The following is a 12,461-nucleotide window of genomic DNA, read 5'->3' as shown; positions in this document are numbered from 1 at the left end:
CCCCCATCTCTACTAAAAATACAAAAATTAGCCGGGTGTGGTGGCAGGCGCCTGTAGTCCCAGCGACTCAGGAAGCTGAGGCAGGAGAATCGCTTAAACCTGGGAGGCGGAGGTTGCAGTGAGCTGAGATTGTGCCACTGCACTCCAGCCTGGGTGACAGAGCAAGACTCCGTCTCCAAAAAAAAAAAAAAAATTATATGTATATACACACGGGTATACACGCGTGCGTGCGCACACACACACACATATAAAATCATGTTATGGGCCCACTATCGATATGTGGTTCCTCATTGACCAGAATGTTCTAGGATGCAGGACTGTAGTGCGATACACTGTCATGAACAGATTGATAAATGAGGTGAAGGATGATGCCTGTGAATGACAGACGTAGGAAGCCGCAATCATTTTGTGTTTTCCACACTCTCTTTGAGAGCTGTGTTGCCTTGGTTTACAGATGAGGACATGGACCGAGATCAGGGGCTGCCAGGTCGGTGCTGGGGTGTGGAGCTGGGCCTTGCGTGGCCCCCGCCTGTGAAGGTAATTAGTGTTTACCTTACAGTCCAAGGTTTGGTGAAAAATAACACTTCGTCCTGGAAAGATAAAAGCTAGATGTGATTATTTCGATTATTGAAGCATTTTTGTGTGAAATTACCTTTTTTTTTTTTTGGTGGCAGTCGCACGATCTCAGCTCACTGCAAGCTGCACCTCCTGGGCTCAAGTCATCCTCCCACCTCAGCCTCCTGAGTAGCTATGATTACAGGTGAATGCCACCACACCTGGCTAATTTTTGTATTTATAGTAGAGATGAGGTCTCGCCATGTTGTACAGGCTGGTCTCAAACTCTTAGGCTCAAGCAGCCCTCCTGCCTTGGCCTCCCAAAGCGCTAGGATTCCAGACGTGAGCCACTACACCCAGCCCGAAATTAGTTTTCATTTCGATATTTGTTTTCTTAAAATTCTTTATAATTTGTTAGAAATTTATTTTGTCAGAAACAGTATATTTTTTCACTCTGGGGTTCTGATTCTAATCAGTCATTTACCAATCCAGCAATGAAAATTTTCACTTCTGTCAGTGCTTTTTTTCCTGTGAATGTATGGTGGTCCTGAGGGGAGTGCATTGTGCTCGCTCCTGGGAGAGGCAGTGGTCTGGCCTGGCCCCACCTGTGCCTCCTGGGCCCCACCTTGAGGACAAGCTCTCTTCTGTTTCCAGTGCTCTCCCGTCCCGTCTAGGGCGACCGCTGCTCTTTCTAGGGGTGGTGGTGGGGCTGTTGAAGATGTCCCTGGCTTTGGTCTTTGCAGGCCAGCAGATGCACTGGAAGTGGTGATTTTTCTGGGCTCCAGTAGTAGTGTGGTGGGAAGGCTCGTTTCCTGCCCTGCTGCTGAGGGGAGCCTCGAGCGTACCAGAGTTCCTCTGTGAAGCCTTTGCACCTTCTGCAGGGTGCAGCCCGGCGTGGGTTTCACTGCCCTCCAGGAAAGGCCTGGCCCTGGTGGGCTCGCTGCAGCACACGCACGGACCTGGGGCTGTGCTCTCAAGGGATTCCAGCCTGGAAAGGGTTGTTTTGTGTTAAAGATCCTCTTCTGTGCCTGTCCTGTGGCCCCTCAGTGTGGCATGCCCAAGAGTGGCTTTGAACATGGCTGCCCTCCGTGTGCTGAGCCTGTGGGGGCACGGATGCCCTCCGTGTGCTAAGCCTGTGGGGGCACGGAAGCTCGGTGCCAACCGGCACTCACAGCTTCTCAGAAGCATGTTACCAGCCAGAGCCAAGCCTGAACTGGTGTGGTGTGGGGGCCCTTCTCCCAGGGCCTCGGGTGGAGTTGGCTTTTCTTGGCCTAGATTTGGCAGTGCCTTAAGGGAGCCTCAAACCAGCATCTCCTGCTTGGCAGCGGGTGAGCTTGCTCCCGAGTAGCTCGACAGCCTGTGATTTGCTGGGCTTGGAGAACATGCCCCGGGGAGGGGAAGCTGGCTCCCACGTTGCAGAGAAGCCAGCTTGGGTGGGTAGCCATCGAAAGGTGGGGCGGGTTAGGATGATTGCTGAGAAACTCCTTTTGTTTGCACCTTGTGCCGTGCTGGTTTCTAGAACAACAAAAACAGACCTAGCAGTCATTCCTCATTTACTGTGCAGTGGTGTTTTTCTCTAATCCCTGGTGTAATTGCCTCTGTCTAGTGTATGCTTTTCAGCAGGTGGTTTTAATTTGGTTCCCATTATGCTTCCATGAAAGTGGGCTGTGCCCCCCAGTTTATGGCCTAGCTTATGAGCACTCGAAACCGTTGATGACTAGAGTGCGCTCTCTCTGGCCGTGTCCTCCTGCTGACAGGTTCCCTGTCCCGCCGCCACGCTGAGCACTGGCCACTGCACACTTTCTCAGGCGAAGACGGCCTCACTTTTCAGTGAAATAAATGGAAACAAAGCCCTGTCTTCATTGACTTGTTCCTTCCCTATCGCCTCTTTTGCCCTCCTGCGCCTATGCCTGGGAAAGTCGATAACTTTTGGGGCTTTTCTCTGTGTGTGCTGAATGCCCAGGAGGCTGCCTGTGTAATTCAGCTGGAAACTGCCCCCAGGGTAGAGAGAAGTGTGAGGAGAAAAAGAACCTTCGACCTGTAAACGTATGGGGTGCTGGTTTCTCCCTTACTGCAGATGGTGGCGGGCCCTGGCCTTGGTGCTGTCTCCTGTGTGTAGCTGGGGACAGTGGAAGCTGGGCTGGGCCTTTCCAGGTGTGGGGCATCCAGGCCAGTTACGAGAGATGATGCTTGCTTTCCCGAGAACTGATCACCACTTGTATCTTAGTCTGCTGTTGAGAATGTCGTACTACACTTCGTAGGAATTTAGTAACTAAAGAACGTTCATGTGTGAGGGCACTCGAGGAATTTCAGTGTCTTGGATTCTTTTTATTTGGTGAGAGAAACCAGATGATGTGTTAGCCCATTGCTGAGAGGGACCGGGGGACATGGTAGCCTGTTGTTGAGAGAGACCGGGGGACACGTTAGCCCGTTGTTGAGAGAGACCGGGGGACACGTTAGCCCATTGCCGAGAGAGACTGGGGAACATGTTAGCCTGTTGTTGAGAGAGACCGGGGGACACGTTAGCCCGTTGAGAGAGACCAGGGGACACGTTAGCCTGTTGCCGAGAGAGACCGGGGGACACGTTAGCCTGTTGCCGAGAGAGACCGGGGGACATGGTAGCCCGTTGTTGAGAGAGACCGGGGGACACGTTAGCCCGTTGCCAAGAGAGACCGGGCGACATGCTAGCCCGTTGTTGAGAGAGACTGGGGGACATGTTAGCCCGTTGCTGAGAGAGACCGGGGGACACATTAGCCTGTTGTTGAGAGAGACCGGGGGACATGGTAGCCTGTTGTTGAGAGAGACCGGGGGACATGGTAGCCTGTTGCCGAGAGAGACCGGGGGACACGGTAGCCTGTTGTTGAGAGAGACCGGGGAACACGTTAGCCCGTTGAGAGAGACCGGGGGACATGTTAGCCTGTTGTTGAGAGAGACCGGGGGACACGTTAGCCTGTTGCCGAGAGAGACCGGGGGACACGTTAGTCTGTTGTTGAGAGGGACCGGGGGACATGGTAGCCTGTTGTTGAGAGGGACCGGGGGACACGGTAGCCTGTTGCCGAGAGAGACCAGGGGACACGGTAGCCTGTTGTTGAGAGAGACCGGGGGACATGGTAGCCTGTCGTTGAGAGGGACTGGGGGACATGGTAGCCTGTTGTTGAGAGCGGTTATTTTTCAGATCGTTGTCCTGCTCCGCCCACAGCTGCACAGCTGCTCTTCTGGTTTAGGCTCTGGCCTTTCCCGCTGGGGTTTTCCAGCAGCCTCTGTAGCGGTCTTCGTTGTTGAGCACTTCACTGTTCATCCCCATGTTCTCCATCCTGCTGCTGTTGGAATCTGGTCACGTGGCCGTGGCTGCAGGTGATATGGTGGTGCCCTTTGCCTGTAGGATGAGATTTCAGCCGCTCCCAGGTTTATTTGTTGTGGAACAACGTACTCCACAGCTGGTGGCGTCAGTGACAGCTGCACTCTTGCATGGATGGATTCTGTGACCTCGCAGGGTGGGGTGCAGGGGGCGGTTTGTTACTGCCCTTTGATGGCTCGGCCTCTGCCGAGAAGACCATGTGGCAGGTGCCTTGAAGGGCTGAGTGCGGCGGGGGCCCTCGACTGAAGCTGGCTCTTCCTGGGTGGCAGCCGGTTTCCCGGAGGGAGTGTCTTGAGGGGAGGTGTCTGCAGAGACCCTGAAAGAGGCTGCCAGGCTTCTGACCTGGGATTGGGGGTCACTGGCATCGCTCCTGCCTGCCTCTGTTGGTTGTGGCAGTTGGAAGCCTACCAAGGTAGGGGAGTGAGGGACCCTTGATTGTCCGTCTGGTAAACTCTGTTCCCCACTGAGCTGGCCAGCCGGCTGCAGTGACAGCTTCTCTGTGAAGTTTCTTGTCTTCTTATCCCCCAGGCGCAGTCAGGCTTCTCGCTGCACATTGGTGGGCTTCAGGCCGTCAGCCCACCTCCCAGGGAATTTGAGTGTGTGCTCGGCCCTGCGACCGCCCCCGAACCCTGCGTACCGTTGCGGGGAGCTTGCCTGTCGCCTATGGTTTCTGCTCAGCAACTGTTTGCTCTGCAAACCGATGACTTAGGGCTAAAACACGTAATAAATTGGATACATCTGGATTGGTGTGAAATAATTTAACTTTCAATTTTGTATTTCACACAAACTAAAGATAGGGAAGAGTTCTTAAAGTTAAATGAGAACTCGTTTTGGGCAAACAAGGATCATCTCCATTCACTTGGTGTAGGGAACGTGTTACTATCCATTTCCCTAAAGAGAAAGGGGCTAAGTCTCTGACCACCTTGGTGAATGTGTTACTCCGAGTAGCTCACTGAGGTGGATGCTGCCACTGCCCCGTTTTACAGACAGAGGAACGGGAACGCAGAGACCCTGCTCTGCTCCACAGGTGTGACTGGTGGTCTGCGTGGCTTCGCTGCTTCTCCACTCAGCGCTTAGGAGAGCCCCCCAGCGGGCTCCATGGAGAGAGTTTAAGTTCCTTCTCCTTTTAAGAAGATGTTTCTATTCTACACTTAAGTAAGAGATCAGGGTTCATAATGCAAATAAAAGACGCCAGTATTTAGTGAAAGCCTCTTCACCTTGGCTGAGCATCTCCTGATGGGCGGCACCTGCTTCATTTTGCTGTGTGGTGGGCGACAGCAGGACAGGTGGCGCGGTGTGCGGTGCAGGTAGTCTGAGACAGACGCAGTTCTCACTTGACTGTGAAATTCTGTTTTCTGAAGGAAAGGAAATTCATTTGCTTTTTCTTAGAAGGGCTCAGTTCTAGGATTCTTTGATTATGGGGCTTGGATATTTATGTGGATCATCGCATTTGTCCTCCAGACTTTAAAGCAGAAAGTAAAACCTCAGGTTGAGAATTCAGGAGGGCTAGAACCAGTGTTTGAGGGAAAATCTGATATTCCTGTTTGGTCTGATGGACTCCAGGGGATGCCGTCCGTGTGTGCGCATCGTGGGGACCAGGCTGCCAGGTGTCTGTGTGAGACACGGGCTGAGCCGGTCACCCTTCTCATTTGTTGGTGAAGCATGAATGCAGATGGAGGCCTTTGTGTGAGGTGGTTTGGCCTGTAACTTTAATCCTTTGTGTATTTATTTATACGCAGATAATTTTTAAAAACCTACTGAGATGTCTTCTTTTTCCAGGCTCGTAGTGCCCTGAACTTAAACCCGGGCACATTTTGTGATGCCATTGATGAGGGAGGGGTGGAAAGGCTGCAGCCTCCATGAGGGGAGTGGACTTATCATTGCATCCCTATTTTCAGATGAACTTTTGGGAGATGATTTCACTAGTCTCTTATAATTACTTTATCATGTACAGAAACTGTTTTCTTTATTATTAGGTGGTGAGTGTTTAGAATTAAAATTCTGAAAGACGTGATGAATTGTTTTCACAATTTGTGTTTATGTTTTAAACTTGTAATTGTATTTGTAACATTAAAAACCTTTTTTTTTTTTTTTAGGCACAAATATTTAAACATGGAAAACGTGAAGACTGTTTGCCCTATGGTAAGGTTTAATTTTAAGAGAAGGTATCTTTGTGATGTGAGTTTGCTCATATACAATCAAGTGTCTTTCCTTAACATTTTATTCATAGATATAGGAACTGTACATTTGTATGTTTGGACACTATCATTCTTTTTGTTGTGGGTTTTAGTAACTGGACTTTTTTTTTTTTTTTTTTTGAGATTGAGTCTCCGTCTGTTGTCCAGGCTGGAGTGCAGTGGCACAATCTTGGCTCACTGCAGCCTCCGCCTCCTGGGTTCAAGCAGTTCTCCTGCCTCAGCCTCCCGAGTAGCTGGGACTACAGGCACACACCACCACGCCCAGCTAATTTTTGTATTTTTTTTTTTTTTGAGATGGATTTTTGCTCTGTCGCCCAGGTTGGAGTGCAGTGGCACTATCTCGGCTCACTGCAAGCTCCACCTCCCGGGTTCACGCCATTCTCCTGCCTCAGCCTCCTGAGTAGCTGGGACTGCAGGCGCCCGCCATCACACCCACCACACCCAGCTAATTTTTTGTATTTTTAGTAGAGACAGGGTTTCACCGTGTTAGCCAGGATGGTCTCGATCTCCTGACCTTGAGATACGCCTGTCTTGGCCTCCCAAAGTGCCGGGATTACAGGCGTGAGCCACCGTGCCCAGCCTAATTTTTGTATTTTTAATAGAGATGGAATTTCACCATGTTGGCCAGGCTAGTCTTGAACTCCTGACCTAGTGATCTGCCTGCCTCAGCCTCCCAAAGTGCTGGGATTACAGGCATAATAACTGGACTTTTTGTCACTTTCCTAGTCCTTTGATAAAGAGGGATTGCGTGAGGGAGGTCTGGGCAAAGCCTGTGTCGTGATCTGAGATTGGACCTGGCCTCTTGGGGCCCAGGAGCAGCCATGTTCCTCTGATAGCCACAGCCACCACCTCTTTTGCCTTCTTCCTAATTCTCTTAATTTATTCTTTTTGAGACTGCGTCTTACTGTGTCGCCCAGGCTGGAATACATGACACAGCTCACTGCAGCCTGGACCTCCTGGGCTCAAGCCATCCTCCCACCTCAGCCTCCCAAGTGGCTGGGACTACAGGCGAGCTCTACCACGCCTGGCTAATTTTTTTAGCAGTGGGGTCTTGCTGTGTTGTCCAGGCTGGTCTTGAGCTCCTGGGCTCAAGTGATCTGCCCTGCCTTGGCCTCCCAAAGTGCTGGGCTTAAAGGTATGAGCCACCATGCCTGGCTCAATTCTCTTAATTTTAGATTGAGCCTCAATTTCTGAAAATAAGGGCAGTGTTTCTCTCCACGCAGAGGTTTACCATCTGGAAAAAGAGAAACTTCTTAGAGCCTTTGTGTTTTAGAAGCTATCCGGACTGGGCATGGTGGCTCACGCCTGTAATCCCAGCACTTTGGGAGGCCGAGGTGGGTGGATCACGAGGTCAGGAGATCGAGACCAGCTTGGCCAACATAGTGAAACCCCGTCTCTACTAAAAATACAAAAATTAGCTGGGCATGGTGGTGCACACCTGTAGTCCCAGCTACTCGGGAGGCAGAGGCAGGAGAATCCCTTGAACCAGGGAGATGGAGGTTGCAGTGAGCTGAGATCGCGCCACAGCACTCTAGCCTGGCGACAGAGCAAGACTCCGTCCCAAAGAAAAAAAAGATGAAAAAAAAAAAAGAAGCCATCTGAATATCAAATTTGAATAACTTTCTTTTTTTAAAAAAATTTTTCATTATGGAAAATTTGAAACATGTATAAAGAAGAGAGAATGGTGCGCACGCCCCGTGTCTCTCTCAGGAGTGTGTGAGTTTTTGTGTGCGGCCCGTTTCATCCCTGCACCGCACAGGAGGGACACACACTGCCATCTCACCTGTGTGCACTTCCCTACGTGTCTCTGGAAGATGGGGCTCTTTACGTCCTCGCCACACCCGACAACACAAGCAGCCGTTGCCGGGCCCTGTCGGTGGGAGGAGCGTCCTTGGTGATGTGAACACAGACCTCCCTCTCGGGCTGTCGTGCTTGTCACCCACGCTCGTCCTGCCCACTGTCGGAGCCTTCTGAGAAGTTACTCAGATGCTCTTTCAGTTGACCTGGTTTTATAGGCAAGCATTATGAGTTAAACGGCACCTCTGCTCGAGGTCACAGCGCCCACCTAAAACTGGTGAACGTTCACTTTCTGTCATTTCCCAGCCTCAAGGCAGAGCTTCCCGCAGGGCTCTGCAGCTCCAGCCCCCATCCCCCTGCTCTGTCCCCGCCCCACTGCCCCTTCTTCCATCTCCTTGTCTTCCATCACCTCACCTAACTCTCAGCTCTGTCTTCAGCTTCTCTTCTTTTCTCCTCTCCTTGTCAGTTGGTTGCAGTCTTGTCCATTTCACTTCCGGCCCATCTCTGAAGCCGCCATGCACTTCCACCCCAGCCCTTGTCTGTCACAGGAATGCTGTCCTCCTGGCCTCAGCTTGCCCCTCCCCACAGCACCCGGGCGTCTCCTGCTTGCAGGCTCTCCCTGTCATGCTGTGCCCAGTGCTACCTTGAGGCTCCCTTTGGCTCAGCCTCCTGTCTTGCTATTGTCATCACTGCATGACACCGAGTGATTCCCCCTGAAAAACAGAGCAAGCCACAGGAACCCCGTGGCCTGTGTGTTCTCCCCAGCCGCAGTGTGCTCCATGGCCTCTGGGGTCGCCGCAGGGTGCCCTGTGGCCTGTGTGTTCCTCCCGGCCACAGCATGCCCGTGGCCTGTGTGGTCTCCATGGCTGCAGTATGCCCATGGCCTGCGGGGTCTCTGTGGCTGCAATGTGCCCATGGCTTGTGGGGTCTCTGGTTGCAGTATGCCCGTGGCCTGCGTGGTCTCCGTGGCTGCAGTATGTCCGTGGCTTGTGGGGGCTCTGTGGCCGCAGTGTGCCCATGGCCTGCGGGGTCTCCATGGCTGCAGTATGCCCGTGGCCTGCGTGGTCTCCGTGGCTGCAGTGTGCCCGTGGCCTGCGTGGTCTCCGTGGCTGCAGTGTGCCTGTGGCCTGCGGGGTCTCTGTGGCTGCAGTATGTCCGTGGCCTGTGGGGTCTGTGTGGCTGCAGTATGCCCGTGGCCTGTGGGGTCTCTGTGGCTGCAGTGTGCCCGTGGCCTGTGGGGTTTGTGTGGCTGCAGTGTGCCTGTGGCCTGTGGGGTTTGTGTGGCTGCAGTGTGCCCGTGGCTTGCGGGGTCTTTGTGGCTGCAGTATGCCCGTCGCCTGTGGGGTCTCTGTGGCTGCAGTGTGCTGCTCGTGGCCTGCGGGGTCTCCGTGGCTGCAGTATGCCTGTGGCCTGTGGGGTCTGTGTGGCTGCAATGTGCCCGTGGCCTGCGGGGTCTCCGTGGCTGCAGTGTGCCTGTAGTCGGTTGGGCCTTTGTGTGTGCTGCCCCCTTTCAGGTTGGCTCCTTGCCCTCTGAGCACTTGCTCTCCTGACCTCCACCGCTGTTGCTTCACAGCAAGGAAGTTGAGTAGGTTCAACTCCAGCAGCTCTTGGTTCATGATTTGGGATGATGGGGGTCTTGGCAATGTCTCCTGCCTTGAGGCCCCTGTGGGGCTGGCTGTTGGTTTCAGGGACACAGGTGGTGCAGTCAGAAGATGCCTGCAGCCCTCCCCACACTGAGTCTGGCTCTTGTTTGCAGCTACCACTGTCCTCAGGTGCCTCGATGGCTGCAGACTCCCTGAGAGCAACCAGATCCTGCTGCGGAAGCTGGGGGTGAAGCTTGTGCAGCGACTGGGGCTGACCTTCCTGAAGCCGAAGGTGGCAGCATGGAGGTAGGCACTGTGAGGGCGGCGCCTGGGGAGGGCCACGGGGTGGGGAGGGGGTGCTGTGGGGGGCAGGTGCCATTGATGGCGGGGGAGGCAGGTGCTGTTGGGGCAGGTGCTGTGGGGAGGCAGTTGCCCTGTTGGGGGGTGGGGAAGGCAGGCACCATGGGGTGGGGAGGCAGGCGCCTTGGTTCTGGACACAGTCAGGGACACTGTCTGGAGGGCATGCCAAGCCATAGGTGAGCGTCTGGTGTGGCTGGTGCTGTGGCTTTTGTGTCCAGTGGTGATGGCAGAGAAGACGCGTTAGTAACAAGTGTTTTCTGCTTTCATTCGTTTCTTTAATCCTAGAAGTGTTTCTGATTTTGAGAGGAACGGTTTTCTTTTGGTTATTTTCTGACTGCATCTCCCAGTTGGAAGAACTGCAGCTGGCGTGACAGGAGGGCGGCGTGTGCGTTGTGTGGCTGGGAGTCAGCGTGGCAGGAGGGCGGCGTGTGTGCGTCGTGTCGCTCAGAGGCGGTGCGGCCTCGCTGGTGTGGACGTGCTGTGGGGGAAAGCTGCATCTGATCAGTGATGAGTCTGAATGACAGGCTCCCTTTCAGAGACTTTGGGAGACAGTGAAACCGCCTTTCTTGCTGGCAGAAATGATGTCTTAGCAGTCTGTAGCTGGCCGGTGTGAATGGGTTGGTTCTCAAGGAGACAGACTTTTCTAGTGTTCTTAGGGTGCTGTGTTTTAGCGACCTTCAGTTGGTTTCAAGTGCTAATACGTGTGGTTTGGGAAGGAATTATTTGGTTAAGGTCAGCTCACGCTTCGTCCTGGATGATGCCAAATTCCAGAGACGTGTGTTGTGTTGTAGTGTTCGGTGTGCAGCTCACTCTGTAGGAGGTTGCTCATTAGACACAGTGTTCGTGGCTAGTTTCTCAATGCTGCTTTGGGGAATGTTCACTGCTGTACCAGGCAGGGTTCTCCAGAGAAGCAGAGCCCATAGGATGTGTGTGCGTTGGCGAGGCTGTGACCTGGAGACCAGGAGAGCTCATGGTGGTTCTTGGCCGAAGGCCTCAGGGTGGAGACCCAGGAAGAGCTGATTGGTTTTAGTCTGAAGACAGAACAAGGCCAGTTGAGAGATTGCCAGGCAGCAGGAGGGCTGGCGTTTTGTTCTGCTGGGGCCTTCTGGCTGAACGAGGCCCCCTGCATTCGGCAGGGTCCTCTGCCTGACTTTGTCTACAGATTCACGTGCTTTGCTGGTCCAGAGCCGCTGACACAAGCACTGGAAGCAGGTGTGACGAAATAGCGGGGTGCCCCACTTCCCAGTCAGGTTGACATGTAAAGTTAAGCGTCACAAGCACTGAAATGTTGGTACGGAAAATAATCCAGTATCCTAGTTCTCTCGATAATGATGTGCGTGTTGCCACATACATTTCACGCAATTCTAACATGGTTGGGCTTTAGTCCCCCTTCTTGTGTTTGTTTTTCTCTTCTGTCTTCCTTTACGTTTCCTGTTTCTTATGTATTTCTAACTTGTTTCCATTTTTATCTCCTCGGTTGGATTTTTGATGTTTCTGTTAGTACCATTCTCTTCTTGGTTGTCTTCTGTTGACGAGGATGGACTTACGCCCTGGCGGGCTGTTAGATTCCTGGTTCATCCCACTCCTCCTGCCAGCCTTGGCTTGAGGCTTTGTTAGGCTGGGTCTTTCTCAGCTCTTCTCCTCCAGGGATTGGTCTTTCCTCCACAGCATGGTCCTTGCTTTAAGTATGTAGCCTTTCAGGGTCTTAGGTGGAAGTCACGGCTTTCCCTCCTGTCCTGCTGGGCCCTGGTCTCCGGGGCCCTCTGAGGGTCGCACAGTCTCCACTGCAGCACTCGGCCTCCCAGCCATTCTCTGACAGGTGCGTCTGAGTCTCGCCTTGTGTTTCCTTATCTTGGGGTGCCCAGGGATCTAAGGGAATTTTTGGGCAGAGTTTCGGGGCTCTTTCTCAGCAGCTCTCTTCTCCCCAACATCCTCTCCCCCACATATGAGCCCTCCACCCAGTGAGACTGCTGCTTCCTGGGCTGTTTCCCTGGTACAGTGTAGAAAGTACCCCTGCAGGGAGGAGGTGGAGGTGGCCCACCTGTAGCTTCCCCTCGCTGGGGATTGTCGCCCTGCCTTGGTTGCCATCACCTGCTGGCCAACAGTGGCTTTACGCCTTCTGTTCGAGTCTCACCATTGTTGAGGTCGGGAGGGCACATGCAGAAGCAGCCTGAGGTCATTGTCTTTGTGGTGCCGTCTGGTCTTTGTGAGGTGGCTGAGCTGCGCGCATGCTTGAGGAGAGTGGCGGCTGGGATGCACCTGCCTGTGGGGCGTTAGGGGAGACTGGGGGCTGAGGTGTGCCCACCCGTGGGGCATTAGGGGAGACTGGGGGCTGGGGTGTACCCGCCCATGGGCGGCGATAGGGGATAGTGGGGCTCGGGGTGTGCCGGCCCTTGGGGCGTTAGGGGAGACTGGGGGCTGGGGTGGAGACTGGGGGCTGGGGTGTGCCTGCCCGTGGGGCATTAGGAGAGACTGGGGGCCGGGGTGTGCACCTGCCCATGGGGCGTTAGGGGAGAGTGGGGGTGTGCCTGCCTGTGGGGCGTTAGGGCAGACTGGGGGCCGGGGTGTGCCTGTCCGTGGGGCATGAGGGGAGACTGGGGGTTGGGGTAG

At 53.8% G+C, this 12,461-nt stretch overlaps 1 protein-coding gene across 2 annotated transcripts in view; it reads left to right on the top strand.

The window, feature by feature from the left end:
* TBCD (tubulin folding cofactor D) overlaps window positions 1–12,461 on the top strand; it is a 185,994-nt gene that overhangs the window by 36,944 nt on the left and 136,589 nt on the right. For both annotated transcript variants that reach the window (XM_032177936.2, XM_032177934.2), the window contains 2 exons: window positions 6,010–6,055; window positions 9,665–9,797. In XM_032177936.2, coding sequence (XP_032033827.1) covers window positions 6,010–6,055; window positions 9,665–9,797 — 179 coding nt within the window. The remainder of the gene's footprint in view (window positions 1–6,009; window positions 6,056–9,664; window positions 9,798–12,461) is intronic.

Source organism: Hylobates moloch, unplaced genomic scaffold (genome assembly GCF_009828535.3).
Source record: "Hylobates moloch isolate HMO894 unplaced genomic scaffold, HMol_V3 SCAFFOLD_15, whole genome shotgun sequence".
Lineage (NCBI taxonomy): Eukaryota > Metazoa > Chordata > Mammalia > Primates > Hylobatidae > Hylobates > Hylobates moloch.
Note: the sequence above shows the minus strand (reverse complement) of the source record. Positions and strands in the feature narration are given on the sequence as shown.